Source organism: Daucus carota, chromosome 4, assembly GCF_001625215.2.
Source record: "Daucus carota subsp. sativus chromosome 4, DH1 v3.0, whole genome shotgun sequence".
Classification (NCBI taxonomy): domain Eukaryota; kingdom Viridiplantae; phylum Streptophyta; class Magnoliopsida; order Apiales; family Apiaceae; genus Daucus; species Daucus carota.
Genome location: NC_030384.2, coordinates 49,770,099 through 49,789,969, shown reverse-complemented (window position 1 = coordinate 49,789,969; position 19,871 = coordinate 49,770,099). Strand labels below are relative to the sequence as shown.

At 34.2% G+C, this 19,871-nt stretch overlaps 2 protein-coding genes across 2 annotated transcripts; both read left to right on the top strand.

The window, feature by feature from the left end:
• The first annotated feature begins 2,103 nt into the window (after positions 1–2,103).
• LOC108217790 (zinc-finger homeodomain protein 1-like) lies at positions 2,104–3,234 on the top strand. The gene has a single exon (XM_017390681.2). The coding sequence runs from the start codon at positions 2,209–2,211 to the stop codon at positions 2,941–2,943; it is 735 nt and encodes a 244-aa protein (XP_017246170.1). The 5' UTR covers positions 2,104–2,208; the 3' UTR covers positions 2,944–3,234.
• Positions 3,235–11,303: 8,069 nt separating this feature from the next.
• Positions 11,304–17,812, top strand: LOC108216411 (transcription factor bHLH94). The gene is given in 7 exon segments (XM_017389165.2): positions 11,304–12,016; positions 12,838–13,272; positions 13,372–13,449; positions 16,690–16,748; positions 17,083–17,414; positions 17,417–17,562; positions 17,678–17,812. Coding segments are annotated over 7 exon segments (1,593 nt in total). The 5' UTR covers positions 11,304–11,563; the 3' UTR covers positions 17,768–17,812.
• Positions 17,813–19,871: the final 2,059 nt, after the last annotated feature.

Sequence of the window (19,871 nt, the reverse complement as noted above, 5' to 3'; positions counted from 1 at the left end):
TTATTGAGCATTTATTTATTATTTATTTTGACGAGTAGTGATAATTTAGTCTTGTTTTTTGGCGTCGACTCTCAAGGTAAGCAAGAATATGTTGGCTCGAGAACGAACATATATATTGGAAAACGATTTTGATTTTGTAACAGAAAGTTTCGGATTGAATTGACTTCTTGTAAATCTGTGAATATCCTTTGACATATTTACATAGTAAATTATACGTTGCAATCTTTGTAATTATCAAACCCTAATCGTTTTTCAAGAAAGACTTAAACAAGAATTTGAATTTTAATGAATACAAATATCTGCGAGTCTTTAATTTCTTATATCTGAGTTCTTAATAATAATAATAATAACAATAATATGGATATTAGCTTTCTTTCAACATATTTTGGAGTAAAATATAAAAGTTTTATTTACATTTCTTCTTTCATCTTCACATTTGTCTGAATATACGCACACAAAAAATTAAAAGCTTTTACTCTAATTACGTCAAATTTACAGTTAAACCTTTTAAAAATATTAATTTTGGGGTTGATAAAAAATATAATTGTATGGAATTAAATTTTTTTAACCTAAATAAAAATACACCAACTGTATTATAACGGGATTAGAATGAGGATAGAAGGAGGTTCAACTTGAGTTAATTATTATCCTAGTTACAAAAATCACAAGTTTGAGGTGCATATCGCAAGAAGTCCAAACCCCTAGGACCAAAATGACATTTTCACTTGAAAGGAAATAAGAAAAGGGCCGAAAAGAAAGTCAAAAATATGATCATGGTCTAATTGGAGGGAACAGATATGACCGGAAAGAGCCGGTAAATAGAATAGAAAAGAAAGGCTTGACAAGAGGCATGGGCCGTATGGGTAGGGTAAGAGAGAGTTGTTAAGTTATGAGATTTAGCAGTACAGTAGGGTAATTCACGTCCACAGTCCCCTCCCTTATTTTCTGATCTACCCCATTAGCCCCCTCCTCTGTCATACCCTTTTCTTAACTTCTTTTGCTCAAGCATTATATTAATTTGCGGTCACATATATTTATGAAAATTATTTGAGTTCGATTTTCACAAGTATGTAGTGAAATTTTATATGCTACTCAGTTTAGTGTGGGTTTTTTCCAATTTCCTGAACGTATTTACCCTTTTAATAAACTTTAAATCGTCTATGTGACGACATGTGTTTGTATTGAATTTGATTTGTTTTTGATAGAATTATTTTAGAATAGAGAACAATAACACTATGTTTGTAAACTTCCCTCGAAAAACAAAACTATATTTTGCCGATTTGTATTATTGAGGTAATCTATAATAACCGAGCATGAGAGACATTCCCTCCGTCCCTCTATTTTTTTTTATGATCTTCACGACAAATTTCTTTTATTATTTGACATGTATTTTGAAAATTTTATAAATATTACTCTCTCTGTCTCATTTAATTGTATACTCCTTCCGTCCCCTTTCACTTGTCCCTTTTGAAAAAATAACGCATCTTAAGAAGATGTTAGTTGGATATCTTGTTTTCATACATATCCCTAATAAATGTAATGAACTAGATAGAATTGTGTATATATATATGCTAGTCAAACATTGGAAGTTGTTACATTTTGAAAAAACACACAAAAAGTTGCTTTGAAAAGAGAAGTGGACAAGTAATTTGGGACAAATTTTTTTTTTCAAAGTGGACATGTAAAAAGGGACGGAGGGAGTACGTTTCTTTTTACTGTTCGACACACATTTCAATGCTCTTATAGAATATAGTTCTATAACTTATTTTTCAGATTTTCTTTTTCTGAATAAAAATAGAACATCCAAACTTTAATTCAGAAAAAAAAATTAAAAAAAAATTACACAACTATACTTTACAGGAGCATTAAAGTCCGTGCCGCGTCCACGTCCCCATGTATGCCATTCCGGGGGACGTACTTAACACATATTTCAAGAGTATTATAAGATATTATTTCATGATTTAAGTTCAATCATATAAATAAAATTTAAGTATTATTTTTTATTTAAAAAATAAATTTAAATTTAACTTTTTATAAAAATATTAAAATATGTGTCCCTCGTTAAAAATACGAGGACGGAGGGAGCATGACCTTCTTGTACATATATAAAAGCCGACCGAGGTGTTGGATCTGCTCACTAGATAGCAGCTGGATATTACAGGATTGTTCAAGACCAAGAACAGACAACTCAAAAAAAATTCAAAACCCATGGATTTCGAGGAGCATGAAGATCAAGATGAGGAGCTGGGGATGCAACTACCTCCTGCAAATTACGACTCCATGATGCGCCCAAGAATTGGCGGCGCTGGAGAGGGCGTTTCCATGGTGGGCGCTTCGACAGGAGCTCGAAAACCCGGCGGCTTCAGATACAAGGAGTGTCTCAAGAACCACGCCGTCGGCATAGGCGGCAGCGCCGTCGACGGATGCGGCGAGTTCATGGCCGCCGGAGAGGAAGGAACCCTAGACGCGCTGAAATGCGCCGCCTGTCACTGCCACCGAAACTTCCACCGTAAAGAGAGCGACGGAGACACCGCATTAGCCACATTAACCATCCCGCCGCACCACCAGCTGAACCCTTACCGGCCGGCGGGGTACTTACACGTGACGCCGATGAGTCAGCAGCGCCCCCTGGCGCTCCCCTCCAACTCGAGAGAGCTGGAGATGGACGAGGACATGTCGAATCCGAGCAGCAGCGGCGGCGGCGGCGGTGGAGGCGGTGGCGGAGGCGGAGGCGGCTCGTCTTCGAGAAAGCGGTTCAGGACAAAATTCACCGCGGAACAGAAAGAGCGGATGCTGGAGCTGGCGGAGAGATTGGGGTGGCGAATACAGAAGCACGACGAGGCGCTGGTGCAGAATTTCTGCGCCGAGACTGGCCTTAAACGCCATGTTCTCAAGGTCTGGATGCATAATAACAAGCACACTCTCGGTAAAAAGTTGCCCTAAATTATTATCGATTTATTACCCCGCTACTTTTCTCCACTCCGTCTTTATAATCTACGATGCCGTCCGTTATAAATAATTACGTATGTAATAAATCTCGATGAACCACGACGGAGTGTGGAACTTTAGTTTCTTCGAAATTTTAGGGATTATTATTTAATTACCCTTAGGGTTGTTCTTCAAACTTAAAATGTACTTGATTTGGTTTAATGTTGTATCATGGTGCTGAAACACATGCGATTTAGTGTAAGATTATGCAGATGATTGATTATGATTAGTCATTTAAGTTCCCAATAGTTCACTTTCTTAACATTGTGGAGGATTCGATCCCTGACATTTGCATAATATAAAAAATGGACACCAGGAATTCTCCGGTACTTGTATTCAGTGTATGTATACAACTATGCCCACATATACTTACAAATGCATGATTAAAAGCAGAAATGTAGTGTAGTGTAAATGTCAAAGAACACTCCAGAACTGGAGCATCAGTTATGGTTGGGAAATGTTAGCATTAGGCGGTGTTTCGCATGCAATTAAGAAGCTGCAGCTGCTACCAACCTGCCTTTCTTATCTCTTTTCATCCTTATCTCCTCATCTTCATCTTCTTCTTTCATAATCTTTGCTTCCGTGCTTATCCCTTGTTGTCCGAGGTCATGGTTTCGATCTCCCAGCAAGACCTATGTTTTACCTAGTTATTTAATTGTTTACAATTAATCGGAAAATTTACTGATTTCACCCTCATAAATTATATATTCACTTTGACTTTTACATTGATAATTTGGCTCTATAAATTATTTTCTTTTATGATATAGTAATACATGCATTGCAGACTTTGCAGTGATGTACATAGTACACTATGTGCAATAGACAAATGGCACATATTTATGTCTCCTTTTTTAATTTTCGGTTACATTTATTTCTATTCATCATTTTTTGCTGCTGCTTCCCTTTGCATGCAACGCATTCATGATTCTGAATATATGTGCTATGAGTACTAATTTATCTGTGTATACATGTGCATTTTTCATTCATTACACATTTATGTGCCAAGAATGTCCTGACTCCTGAGTTCCAGTCCGGGCTAAATTGGACTTTAATATGTCATTCCCGATTTTTACAACACTGGTTATATACACCGAGGTCTACTTGGTTTGGTGTTAGATGCACACCGTACATGCCAGAAAGAAGTGCGGGATTATAGATTACAGTGTCATGTGAAAATGTACTAGTGACAGATACAAAATAATTGAAGAACAGAAGTGAATGGAAGGGAGGGGGGAGACAGTGGGGTGGCTCACTGTGGATGTTGGGGAAAGGCTGGTATACTTGCTAATGTGTTGCAAATATGTTATGTGTATATTTATAAGCACACATCCGCAAGCTGGGAGGGAATATTGATGTTTTGACGATGTTTGGTAATCTCGGTTTTCTCATCTGTCTATTTATATGCGAGGATGAGTAGATCAGAAAACACATATAGTTTGGTTGAAACATGTGGGCTCTCCAACATCACAGCTCTTTAATGTTCCTTGAGTGTCTTCCACCTTGCTCTTCTTGCTCCCCACATCTCCGTCACCCGATCTGTGTGTGCCTTTTCTTTTCTCTATTCAGTGGCGGAACCAGAATTTTGTCAATGTAACAAGTTGAAAAGTGCTTCGGCTGTATATTTATTGATTCTTGATGTTCAGTCGGAAATGAAGTGCATGCTAGCACTTGTATGATTCCGTTGTAAGTGAACAATTCTCCCAGAATCTCAAGGTGTCTCCGTGAGTCTGAGCTCTAATACCATGTTAAATGACCAATTCTCCCAAAACCTTAAGGTGTTGGGAGGAGGGCTTATCAGGATCATATTATATTCTAATATCGGTCACTCCATAGATTCATAAATGATGAGAATAAGGGTTTATATACACCCAGTACCTCAATCAGTTTTCCTTTTTGTCTGAGTGCTTGTGCGCAGATAATACAGGCAACTAGATGAGTAAACCATATATAATTATTGCCACGTTAGCTTAATATAAATCTATTTGTATAGTAACAGAAACACAAGAGAGACAGAAAGACAGAAAGGGCTGTTGCGAAAGTTGGTCCATTGTATGTGGATAAGAATTAAGTCATGTGTGCATATAAATGAAGAATTGACTGAGAAGAACACTTCTGAGTTTGGAGCTGATGCATGCATATACTGCACATGGGAAGTCTTCAGTTCTGGTATTCGATTAATGCTTATTATATAATCAGAGTTCGTTTAATATTCGATTAGCTTAATTTAAGTGAAGTGCATAATTTAAGTGAAGAGAATCCTGATAAAGATCTCTGATCACTTGCTCTCACATTTTGTATTGCTGTTTAACACTCCTCGATCTTATGGTTCTTAAATGACATGTTTGATCTCAAGCTCAAGTACCACGGTATCATATAACTCGTTGAGCTCATCCGTACTACTCCAGGAAGCCTTATCTAAAGCCTAATTTTCTTTCGAAAACTTCACACCAAGCACTAAAATCCCTGCTCAAGTATACCAGATTTTGGTTAAGTTGAGTTTGCCGCTACATATACTTGCTCAAAGGAGATCTCAGTTTAGTGACGAATACTGAAATCCTGTTTACTGACATAAAAGGTCAGCATGGAGGAAAAAAAAAGCTTGCAAATTCCCACACTGACCTAGGGGTGGCAATCTCAGACACGACCCGAAACCCGACACGAACCCGACCCAACCCGAAACCCGATTTACTGAGACAGAAACCCGAAAGTGACCCGAAAATCACCCGATCGACCCGAAATGGACCCGAAATGACCCGAAATCAGAATTTCATTTCTAGTAACTTCAATTTTCAGTTTTATTCAATTTTAAGTGATTTTAGCTTGACCCGAAATCGACCCGATTGCTAACACGAACACGACCCGTTACCCGAAATTGCCACCCCTGACTGACCTGTACTCAAAGTGTTTGCGCCAAACCATATCAAATATGGTTGTTTTGGGTTGCACATATAACGTTGTTGTAAACATGGAAAAACAAATAGAAGCAATTAAGGGTTATGTATTCGGTGAAATAAATTTAAATTTATATATATTTGTCAAAAAAATTACTTATATACTATCGGGGTGTTTGGTTCATGGTTAATGAGTCCGGTTAAAGGGAATCAGAACCTTAATCCCATAAAAAGTGTTTGGATTAGTTATTTGTTGCTATGGAATGGGAACTCCAATCCTTTTAGGTGGTTAAATCATACCCTTCCCACCCTTTGGGTTACCATACCATTCCCATTCCCGTTAACCCCATTCCCATATCATTCATTCCCATTCCCGATTCCCATTCCCAACCTTAATCCAAACGCCCCCTAAATATGTAATACTACTTTTTTCGTTGATGTTTAAATATATACTCCCTCCGTCCCAATAGGTTCTATACATTTGGTGTGGACACGGAGACCAAGAAAAAATGTATAAAATGAGTAAAATTAGATGAAAAGTGGGTAAAATAGCGGGGCCCACTTATATTTAATTAAAGATTTGTGATAGTGGAGGAAAATAGTGGATGTAATAGTGTTTATATTATTATAAAATAAAGATATAGTAAAAGAAAGTAGTTGGTGTAATAGTATTTTAAATTATTAAAAGTTGCTATTTTAGGAATGTATAGAAATGATGGAACATCCAAGGAGGAAACTGTACAGAAATGACTGGTGCGGAGGGAGTATACTTTAGGATCCAACTGATTTGCTAATGCAAGTTTAGGAAAGGTCCAGTTTGAATTTGCTAGTGGCGGCCTGGTTCCGGTCTTTTGGGCTAGAGCTTAGTGGACAGATATACAGGTTATTGGGGGTAATTTAGCTGACCGTGTTCCAGTTTTTATTTGGGCTTAACTAGTTGGACTCTCGTTTTCCCTTTTAGTTTGTTATATACGTCCCAAATTATTTTGACTTTCTATATAACACCGTAAATTTTAACAAATAGAAAAATTCAAAAATGAACTATAAAAGTAATTTCATTGTCGTAAAATATGTATAAGAAATCAAAGTGACTAGTACGATGAGAAAGAGAGAAATTATTAACTTGTAGAAATTGTTTTCTATTTTATATCACTTCAAAAAGAAAATATATTCTCAAAAATGCTTTCATGAAAAGACCGGGCTCGGGCTTATTGGAAGAATTCTTTGATGAAAAAGCAGTTGAGCGTTCCGAGCAGGGTTGATTAGAATGATATTAAATACTCCCTCCGTTGTCAAAAAAAAAAAATCCTCCCTGCATCCCAATCAATTCTATACAGTTTCTTTTTTTGGATGTCCTATCATTTCTATACATTCTCAAAATAACAATTTTGTATAATATAAAACACTACTACACCCACTATATTCTCCCACTATCTCCATTATATAATAATAAAAACACTATTACACCCACTACTTTACTCCACTATCTCAAATCGATTATTAAAAAATATGTGGTACCCACCACTTTACCCACTTTCCATCTAACTTTACTCATTTCCTACATTTTTTTCTTGGTCTCCGTGTCCGATCCCAATGTATATAATTCATTGGGACGGAGGGAGTACTAATTATATAAAAATTAATCACAAAAATATACTTTATTCTCGTACCAAGAAGCTGTCTCAAAAAATTCCAATTCACATATTTTGAAGGCGTCTTGAACAAATAGAAGAATCCAGTTATGCTACAAAGCCTCCAGGGTAGATTGGATTAATAATTTGATTTGACCTCTTGTTATAAATTATAATAATTTAAATTAATAATATTCCATCGGTATCATAGCCGCTGGCCACCCACATGTGTAGGTTACATTAGGTGATTTAAAGCGCGTTTTCCGGTTTAACACATGCTAATCTATAATTAAGTACACTAAAATCTGGATTAGTTGCCTGAATATAAACTGCAAAGGACACAATAGGTGCCTGACTATCAATCTATCTAGGTTTCCTCACATGGTTAATTAATTAATTAAAATATATAAGTACGATACGAACCTAGGTACGTTTAGATGATGACCGAATAGATTAATGTTCAATGCTCCAGTTAATTTTATATTATAAATGAAGTGTTTACAGCTGCATGGAATAAGAAGGTTGATTTACCTCGACGCAAAGTAAAGCCATTCACGTTTCATTTTATTTTAATAATGAAAGAATTTATGAATCCATGGAAATAGAATGACACCTATATACAGTCCGGGTAATTTTATTTATTTCTTTATGCTACTTTTCGACACGTATTTTTAGGCTACTATAAAGTATAGTTCCATAATATTTTTTATTTTAAAAAAATCTTGAAAAAAAGTTAGACGTTTAAACTTTTATACAGAAGAAAAATAAATTAAAAATAAGTTATTAAACTATACTTTATGAGAGTCTCAAAATGCGTGCAAACAGTGAACGTAAACATCCTGTTGGGACGGAAGGAGTAGTAATATTTTACATATATATCTATTTGTAATATACAAAATAAAAAATATTTAAGAATAAGGTTGAAAATTATCCGGATTCTCTAAACTTGAGTTTTAGACCAAGACTCCTTTATACAAATATAAACGAGTCTTGCAATAATAATACGATTAATCCAATAATACCACTAATTCGCATATAATTATTTATATTTACTTTTTGAATGTACCAGCTTAAACAAGTGTGATGCAGGCTACTCCTATACTGTTTAGAATTAAATCAACTAAATCAATATATGATTAATGATAATTAAAATATGCATATTTTTATTTAATATCTTGATTAATTAATATAAAATATTTTTTGATGACGCTTAAACTAATAAGAATTACATAAATGTTAGATTATGACATCATATATAATCATATATAGTATATAGATGTCTAATATTATCCGTTGTTTTGTATCGTTCATATCAACTGCATTTAGATTGTCATAGTTCCTTCCAATATATTAAACAAATTAATGTTAATTGATTCCTTTAATTAAGATTAAATTAATTTCTGAAACATATATATAAATTCTGGTTTATCAAAAAAAAGAAAGAAAGATGTAACTACTTTTGGAACATATTAAATTAAAACTATAGCAAAATTGAAGGTGCGTTACTTTTTTTAAAAAAAAACTTCTTAACAAGTAATTTGAGACAATGATATATGATTTGTTTGATTAAACTCTTTTTTTCTCGATTTTTAAATTATATTTTAGAATCAGCTTATTTGTACATTTTATATAATAAACGTGTATTTGAATTTAAGATTTAAAACCTTCGACTCATTTATTGACTGGTTTAATTTTTGAAATTTATATTTCAATATATATATATATATATATATATATATATAATCAATTAAAAAAATATTTTATACTATTTATTATTATATTATTAAATTTTAGATATAAAAATGTTATGAATTATTAAGAATTTCATCCAACTAATAAATTAAAAACAACATTTTACTTATAGATAATAAATAGCTTTTTAATTACAACAAATTGATATGATATCGGAAATTATTATTTGTAACCAGAATATTCATTTACTGTTAAATAAGGTGGGAATGATAAGTGACGACAAGATATTTTATGTCAATAGCCTTCTTTTCGGGTCGTGTTGTTCTAAATAAAATAAACATTCATCTGATTAGAGAATGTGAATTGACGGTTGTTTCGCTCAAAAAATACTCTAAAAGACATCAATTCCTTTTCCATTAACGCCTCACACTCCTTTTTTTTAATATTGTTTACATTCTCTTCGCAATTTTTTTTTTCAATTTAAGTCGGCGAGAATCTGAACGATCTTGTGTTTGATTGGTATTGAAGTTGAATTTATTACCATAGTTTTTACTAGTATTATATTTCTTTAGAACAATATTTTGTTTGTCTAAACCACACCTGCTGAGGTAAGACCTAGTTGAATCTTATGCTATACTTCAACATTCTCTCTCGTCCATCTAAAATCTTAAAATGTTAGAAGAAGGTTCCAATTACATCTATTTGTTGTACCACAACACAAATACAGTCGTAACATTGAACTTGCATTTCTTCATTTACCACGGTTCGATTGCGTTTACATTGAGGCACAGATCGCAGAGACAGAGGTTTTGAGCAGACGTGACCGCAAGACACAAAAACCTGAGGGGGCTCTGCAATCAACTTTTGGGGGCATCTTTCACTCACCTCTTCTTCTGTGCCAGGGGATGGGATCCGACTAGTATATTTTTTTCATTTTGGAAGGCAGCTAGGACTGACTCACTCACGAGATTCAAATCTGACTCACATCACTGTACACTACTAGCGTTTCATTGTCTTTTTGTCAATAATTGTGACTAACTTTCGTGAATTAGTGTAGAGTGCCCTCGACTCAATGTCTCTGACACTAAGGGGCCAAGATTAGCTCAAAAGAAGTGACTTCTTGCTTATAGTAAGTGAAGTAGAACTGAAGTTAATAAGTTAATAAATTGTTTGGAAAAGAAGCAGAACTGTGAGAGAGAAGCTAGCATTCCCAGCTTCTTAAAAGTGCTTCTACTTCTTTACTCAAACGGCTCAAGAAAAACAGAGGTCAGAAGCCAAATTTGATTCTTGGAAACAAACACCACCTAATTTTATTGAACACCGATTTCACTTTTTTTTTATAATTTTTTTATATTATTTAGCAAAAATTTTAAATTGTATATGACTTAAATTCTATAACTTATTTTAAATTTTTGTCTTGAAAGAAATTTTTTTGAAACTAATTGTTAAATTTATATACGTATCAAGTCTTTTCTCGAAATAAACAAGCCAGGGAACTGAGAGAAGTACCTTTCTTTCCGGCCCTACCCCCAGCTTTTTACCTTCTTGGTGAATCAAAAGGCTATCATGTTAAAATCAAAAGGCTCCATTTCAAGTTCTTTAACATCCTCTTCACACATGCAAACTTGTAAATGTTTTCTGAGATTGATAACAACAGCTAAGATTCAGCTTCTTACATACACTAAAATCTTTGTTTTCACGGTCCAGTTACATCCCCCCGCAAGAGGTGCAATCTAAAACGAGTTGCGATTTATGGATATGCAATTGTGAAATTATAACGAGCATAAATTTAACATTAAATATTGTGTTGTCTCGTGTAATCAAATGACAAATTTAAATAAATAGCTAAATGCGACATTATACCTCGTATTACCGTACCTTCATATACTTATTTATCGAGTCCAAGTTGAAGAACTGAAAAGTGAAAAATGAAATTACACTTGATTGTAAAAGGTAAAAAACTAAGAAGTGATGTGAAGTACTGAAATGCAATGCATTTGCATAAAGAGCATGATGACTGGTCTCACTCGGTTTGTCACGTGTACGTTTTCTGTAGCTCCGCTTGCGATTTTTGTTTGAGGGCTTCTCTCGAGGTCGGCCTCTCTATTATAATAAGAGTAAGAATTCGTGAATATCTCTCAATAATACGAAATATTCGAACTCTCGATCTCCGATAAATAGCTCGAGGATGGAGTCATTAGTATAAAAACAATCTTTTGGTTGCTCGGGCTTAAACAATTCTCCTGCCTTTCATCTTCCATCTATCTCTCTCCCCTTTTCATTATAATATGTAATGTAATTCTTGTTTATTCTCCAGAAAGCTCTTTACACTTTTTCAAGTAAAAAACACTCAGCTTTTCAATGGCACTAGAAAATGTGCTCTACCCGCAAGATTCATTTTGTTACACTGCCAGGGACTTCTGGGGCTGTGACTATATTCTACCGCAACTCGAACAAAACAATGATTTTTCGCTCATCTCGAACAAAAATGTGGCAACTAATCTCCAGTACGAGATTAATTTACAGCGATCTTGTGTTTCCTCGGCACTATTGATTGACGATTTCAACAATGATCAGTTGCGGAGTCGCAATAATTTGTCGCCCGACGGGGCTAATAGCTCGGGCCGAGCCGAACCGCCCGTGACTAGTACTACTGACCGGAAGAGAAGGCGGAGAGCGAAGATTTGTAAGAACAAGGAGGACATGGAGAGCCAGAGAATGACGCATATCGCGGTGGAGCGAAATCGCCGCAAGCAGATGAATGAGTACCTTGCGGTTATCAGGTCTTTGATGCCTACGTCTTTCGTCCAAAGGGTAAACAATCTTTTTCCTACTTTATTTACGTGTTTTTTTATAATTAAACACGCTCACGCATCTGAACGATATTGAAACCCTCGACCTCCGATAAGCGGAAGGAGATAAGATCCGGATATGTTTGCTTGTTGAGCTAGCTGTTCTTTGCTTTCGTCTAATTAAGGCTATAAAGAAGTTAATGGGAAATTCACTCTACTTTTCTCCTAGCTTACTTAGTAGTACAAAACTTTGAAATTATGCACTTTTCATATGGTTATGTGCTTAACCTTTATGGTGGAGCAAGGGAATATATAATCTTTAGTCTACAAATAAGATCCGGTTTCGATATATTTCAGTTAAAATCTTCGTAATTCTTAAATGTAGAATTTGCCTATATCTCGTCATGATAACCTGAGTCCCTATTTAACGGTGATGATTCTATTTCTCAAATGTAGAATTTGTTCTAATCTTGTCACAACAAGCTATAATCGTCCCCGTTTAATGGTCAGATTTATGGTGTATTGTTTTGCTTAAATGTTTTAGCACAAATATTCTTTTTCATAGTATATAGAATAGCTAGCCTCGAGAATATTAGCTAGGTACTATATATTCTGCTAAAAATCGAATGAATATTTACAAAATTTTGTCACGGCATTGCCTGTTCGTATTATACTAATGAGAGTTGTCCCCTGTTGAGCTACCTTTCTTTTGATTCATCAAATATTTACTAACCGACATTGATAGCGAACGTCCTTTTAGTTTAGACATTCGGTCACATCAAGTACTGAATGAATAGTCTGCATTTTTGCCAAATAATTCACTCCGAATTCTACGTGCTGCAGAATGACCAGGCATCAATAATTGGAGGAGCCATAAACTATGTGAAGCAACTAGAGCACCAGCTTCAAACCCTTGAAGCACAGCATAAAACAACTGTGGCAGATGATTCGAAGAGTTGTTGCACTGCAGGTTCTCCTCGATTGTTCGCGGATTTCTTTGCATTCCCGCAGTACCCAACATGCAGTTCAGATGAGCCGAGGGCTTCGTCTGACAATGATCCGGCAGTGGCAGAGCCAGAGGGAGGCCCCGCGGTGGTGGCTTACGGGGAGATAGAAGTCACGGTGATGGAAAGCCATGCGAACCTCAAGATGCTAACGAAGAAACGTCCGAAACAGCTCGTGAAAATTGTTGCAGGTCTCCAGAGTATGTGGCTCACGATTCTGCATGTTAATGTCACAACCGTTGAGCAAATGGTTCTCTACACCCTAAGCCTCAAGGTAAATAATAATTCTATCGAATTTTATCAATTTAAAGCGAAGTTTTTTTTTTTTGTTTGTTTGATATATTAACAAGATTAAAGTATAATTTTTTGACAGATTGAAGAGGGTTGCCAGATGAATACGGTAACTGAGATTGCTGATGCTGTAAACCAGCTGCTGGCAAAAATCGAAGAAGCCGAAATTTAATAATTTGGCGGGATCTTCTTTTTCCTGAAGTCCATTACATCAAGCTTCTATTTTTTTTCATTTAGTTCAGTTTTCGCGTACTAGTAGCTGGCGAAATGTATAATTTTATATATGCTGTAATAATGCAGAAATTTTCGATAGGAATACCAGAAGTACTATGAATGAAGGTATATTATCCTAAAAATTTGACGTATAATAATTCCGACGTTTTTCGGTGCAAATTTTAAATGAAACAAGTTCGATGAAGTCTATTGAAATAAAACTTTAGTCTGCTGAAATTGACACAAGTCCTTTGAAATATAATTCATTTGGGGCCTTCTTCTAATAAGTTAAAGTTTTAAATAAACTGATTTTCAACATTGTATCAGAATTGTTAAGGTTTTAGATGGATCGATTCAACATACGTATCAAAATTCTTAACTGCTTCAAAGATGGACGCCCGTAATCCACTCTTCGACCCAAGAATCTCAAAAATGAGATTTTAAATGTAGTGGAGTGTTGAAATATAATATATGATTGATTTGTGATATTTTTATAATATCTTAATATTTTAGACGGACGATTCTTGATATAACCGGACAAATCGAATATATTTTATAATAAATTACGACTAATCAAGCCGAAATTACATTTCATGAATATGCATAAATAAAGTCACATCATCCGTCTATTTTTGTTAATGGGTGGCTGGGTCGGCCTAATAGAAACAAGTTCTGCCTTGTCTAATTTAGTATTGTAATGGATGTGTGTATAATTTATCGATGTGTGTATAATTTATCGATCCTTGTAGAGTCGTCTGGAATCAAGATATGTGCATTGTGAAAGTGCGATAATGGCCTGTTCACAATAAGATTTTCCCAGAAAGTGACAATTTTTCGACTAAGCCAAACAGACACGTTCTGCTGGTAACAATAACATGGTCTGTTTCTGCTAGTGCTGGCAAATTTGCAATGTATAAACGGTTTGGCTAGTGTGTGTTCATGGGCACATGCTAAGCGCGTAAATTTTTGTATTTGAGAGATTTTGATTGGTGTGGTTGGTGTATTTGCAGGAGGTCCACCATTATCATGAGATAGGAGCCAAGCACAAAATTTTTCGTGCTTAGCATGTGCCCATAGGCACACCATAGAAAAACCGACGTATAAAACTAGTAAGAATGTAAAAGTGCAAAGCTTAATACTGTGTTGTACAAGAAATTTTGTGGCGATCAGAGGCTAGAAGAGATTACATTCAAGCAAATGGTTATTCTTAATTTCATTATAACTTATCATACTAAAATTTGTTTTCACGATTCACGTTGAAATATGTTTCGACTTTGGATTAAATTTTGAGAGCCTGATGAATGATTACGTAGATCAATAATTATTCGGCTTAAATTATGATGAGCCCTTGCACTATTTAAGTCGGAACAACATCTATCTGGGCATGAGATACTAGAATATTAGAGTATCTTCGATTGGGTTATTTGATAGTTTATGACCCCTCTTTATGATATCGGTGGTTGTTTTGGTTAAAATTGGTTGGTCAATTCTAAGCGTAAAATTTGTTAAATCAGTAAAATATAATTTTTCGGTGATGTTAACTATATTAGTCGGTTATGTTTCAAAAATAATATGTAATTTTTCTTTCTGTTTTTATATACTCCTTTCGTATTGAAATTTAAGTCGTTCGATTTTTTTCCACACATTTTTAAGCCTTTTGTTCATATAGTTAAAAATTTTAAAACTTTTTTTTTAAAATTATAATGTTAAGGAAATTTATCAAAAATACCACTTGTTCTAAGTTTTTTTGCGATTTTACTATCTTTTGAAAAAGTTGTGTAAGTACTGACTTTTTAGAAAATATTTGCAAAAATACGGTCTGCAATCAGATGCAATTTCAATTAATTGGACCCACCGGGGTTGCAAGTATGGTAGCATGTGGTTGCAACGGGTTGCATACAGTATTTTTGCAGATATTTTCAAAATTTTGATATTTTAGCAAAATATTTAAAAAAGATGTTGTATTTTTGCAAAAATAATTTTAGACTTAGATATTTATGTGAAAACCCCTAATATTAATCATATATTTTTATTAAATTTTTTTAATTTTTTTTTTTAAACTATACTATCAAAGAACTTCAAAATGCGGGGAAAAATATCAAACGACCTACATTTCAAAACAAAGAAGCAAATGATATTTAGTTTTCTGACACATTTTTAAATATATTAATCTCATATTTAGAATTATATTTTTCACTCCTGAAAACCTTCGATATAAACAACCTGCAAGTAACTATAATAACCTCCATTATCCTTTGAGGGGCGGGTCATACCCTTATGAGTTATGGCTTATGGGATGCTTGAATGCTTCACTGCGTCCTAAGAATCTGATATGTTTTCAATCACTAATTTGTTGCTTTTAATCAGTAATTTGTTATTGTGATTATTATTTCTCGTACTTTTCTTATCTTATAAGTTAGTTTGATTTTATTTTATTTTCATGTTGCTTTCTCACGTAATAAGTACTTCTATTAATCATAGATCAGGATTTGTATTTTAGTATTAAATATTTTTTAAAATTAAAAATTATAGTACTGTTAAATTATTTGAACAATAAAACTCTTATTTATATTGTTTTTCATCCACCTTACTTACTTATAGATGCACATTTGATTAAATTCTGCAACAATTAAAAGATTTGATACAAAGATTTAATTAATAGTTTAAAAGAATTCTACACAAAAATTACCACAATTTTTTTATAATAAAACTCAAGTAATTAATTATTATTTTTAATAATAGTGTCATACTCCCTCCTCCGTCTCAACGAATTATTAACATTTGGATTGCGCGCGGAGATTAAAAAATATATATAAAATAGTATAAAGGGCGTGTTTGGCAACGGCTTAAAAGCCGGTTTCTGGCTTAAAAATAGTACAAAGAATCACTTCATTTCTTAAAAGTATATATACACCTACTTTTTCTTAAATAACTTATTATTTTTCTTAAAAACTTATTTTTTTTTTGACAAACTTAAAAACTTATTTAGATAAATAAGACTGGACAAACCGGTTCTTACAAATATATGATTCAGAATTAATCAGAATATCAATCAAAGTCGAAGTTTTGATCACACAAAATTCAAACGCTAAAAATGGGGACATAAAAATAGTAAGCAAAATATTTTTGTACCAACGACTTTACATATCCATTTTTGAACTATTGTTTCTCTACTGTCACTCTGCAGACTCATGAGTGGTCCATTCCCACTACTACATTTCTTGCTATAGAAACAAGGGGAAGATCGTAGTACGGATATTTTCGTGTAACAGTTTTCTACATACTAGTCTATCTCTCAGTGTAATCATATTTCATCTCTTTTAAACATCATCTCCTTCTCTCTTCCCAGAATCCTTTCTCTAAACATGGCAGCAATGCTGGTAAGTCTCTTCTCAGATTTCTCTCTTTCTCCAATTAAATATCTCCATCATCAGTGGCAGATCCTGTTCGTATTATACTAATGAGAGTTGTCCCCTGTTGAGCTACCTTTCTTTCGATTCATCAAATATTTACTAACAGACATGATAGCGAACGTCCTTTTAGTTTAGACGTTTGGTCACATCAGGTACTGAATGAATAGTCTGCATTTTTGCCAAATAATTCACTCAAAATTCTACGTGCTGCAGAATGACCAGGCATCAATAATTGGAGGAGCTATAAACTATGTGAAGCAACTAGAGCACCAGCTTCAAACCCTTGAAGCACAGCATAAAACAGCTGTGGCAGATGATTCGAAGAGTTGTTGCACTGCAGGTTCTCCTCGATTGTTCGCGGATTTCTTTGCATTCCCGCAGTACCCGACATGCAGATCAAATGAGTCGAGGGCTTCGTCTGACAATGATCCAGCAGGGGCAGAGCCAGAGGGAGGCTCCGCGGTGGTGGCTTACGGGGAGATAGAAGTCACGGTGATGGAAAGCATGCCAACCTCAAGATGCTAACGAAGAAACGTCCGAAACAGCTCGTGAAAATTGTTGCAGGTCTCCAGAGTATGTGGCTCACGATTCTGCATGTTAATGTCACAACGGTTGAGCAAATGGTTCTCTACACCTTAAGCCTCAAGGTAAATAATAATTCTATCGAATTGTGTCAATTTACAGCGAAGTTTTTTTTGTTTTTTGTTTTTTTTTGCTGTTTTGTTTGATATATTAACAAGATTAAAGTATAATTTTGCACAGATTGAAGAGGGTTGCCAGATGAATACAGTAAATGAGATCGCTGATGCTGTAAACCAGCTGCTGGCAAAAATCGAAGAAGCCGAAGTTTAATAATAACTCAAGCTTCTATTTCTTTTTCATTTAGTTCAGTTTTCCGGTACTAGTAGATGGCGAAATGTATATATGCTGTAATATTGCAGAAATTTTCGGTAGGCATATCATAAGTACGATGGATAAAGATATATTATTCTGAAATGAAGTATAACAATTCCGACGTTTTTCAGTGCCAATTTTACATGAAACAAGTTTAGATAAGTGTAACCGGACAAACCGCATATATTTAAAACTATATTACGACTGCCAAGCCTCATTTCATGAGTATGCATAAATAAAGTCACGTCATATATATAATTTTGTTAATGGTCGGACGAGTCGGCCTAACAGAAACAAGTTCTGCCTTGTCTGATTTAGTATTGTAATGGATATGTGCAAATTTATCAATCTGCGTAAAATGGTCTGGAATCAAGATACGTGGTTAGTGAAAGAGCGATAATAGGCTGTTCACATGAATTTTTTTCTAGAAAATGACAATTTTTCGACTAAAAATAAGGATTGAGACGAACGGGCACATGCATCACGTTTAATTAATGTTCAATTAATTATTATTTTGTGTTTTCAATGAGTAGATACGATCAGCATTTTTTATGGTATTAACGGCGGCTAATTAGTCTGAAAGAAAAAATGAAATTTTAGTCCGATTTTTTTAATAACAATTTTTTTTACCTAATTTAGTTTGAAAAAAAAAATGAAATTTCAAACTTTCGGTATATTTTCAATGATATATAGCATCGAGAATATCTAGGTACCGTATATTTTATTAAAAATCAAATAATTATATATAAAATTTTGTCACGGCATTTCCTGTTCGTAATATATCAATGAGAGTGGACAGGGCCTGAAAGTGCAATTCTCTTGCCGTGATTACTTACTATACATGAGAATATTGTGATACAATACATATGTAATTTCTTCAATAAATAAATAAATATGTAACTAATCCTAAGTTTCGATTAAATTTGTGGAGTTTATCAATCACATGTTCAATTTAGAGACTTGTGTTCGATGAAGTATAAATAGTGTAATCAATAAATCACGATGATTTAAACTGATATTTTAATACCAAATAAAATTAATCTAAATCAAAACCCTATTTTTCTCTCTAGCCTCTCCACTCTTTTTTATTTTGGTTCGTAACTGTCGGGGTCTTCTACCGAATCTTGAACTAGCTATTAAGAAATTTAGAAATGGGAATGGCAGTTCAAGATTCACCCACGAATCTTGAACTAGATATTAAGAAATTTAGAAATCGGAACCGGCGTGGTCAGTTCTTGAACTCTTATTTTTTAATTTATTCATAAAGCATTCTCCAATTAAACTCTATTGCTAACTAAGTTTGGTTCTGCATGGTTTCTTCAACTCTCATTTTTTTTAATTTATTTATAAGGCATTCCCCAATTAAACTTTATTGCTAAGTTTGTGATTGATCTCCACTATTTTTAAGTCACAAACCTCTTTCCTAATTGGTGTAATGTTGGATTTTAAATTCGTTGAATGAACACTGATGTGATTTAATTGGAATCAATGATTGTTAATCACAATATTTTTTTACCGTTGCCTAACATTTTTTTACCGTTGCACAATATTATTTATAATACTAGTATTGTTATGTTTTTTCTCAAATCTAATATTCTACTATACTATGAAAAATTGATGAAAATGTCGGACCCGTTGTGTTAACGGCATGCATAATTCTTTATTCAAGAAATAAAGAGTTAGAAGAGCAACGAAAGTTACAAAACGAAAAGATCAAGAGAGCGAATGAGATGGCTATTCAAGATTCGAGCAAGAATCTTGAGATAGCCATTCATGAGTTCAAAGCATTTATATCGGCGGAGAACGAAATGCAAAGTTTTGAGCGTGAATAGAAAGTTGGTGAAACTATTTTAAAGCTGAATTTGAGTGTTGGAGAGAAAATTCTTGTGGCCGAGAGGATAACCAAAAGCTGGGTTTTGATGGTAATGTTTATGCATAGCTCGAAAAGGTTCAAAAATTCATGCCTTGTTTCACACCGCACCAAAACAACCACATACTTCCACTCCCGCCCTACCTCCTTTGTTGCATAAAGTTAAAAATACCAGCTCTATGGTCGCCGACT

Coding starts and splice junctions, on each gene's coding strand:
- LOC108217790 (XM_017390681.2), top strand. CDS start 2,209: ATGGATTTCGAGGAGCATGAAGATCAAGATGAGGAGCTGGGGATGCAA.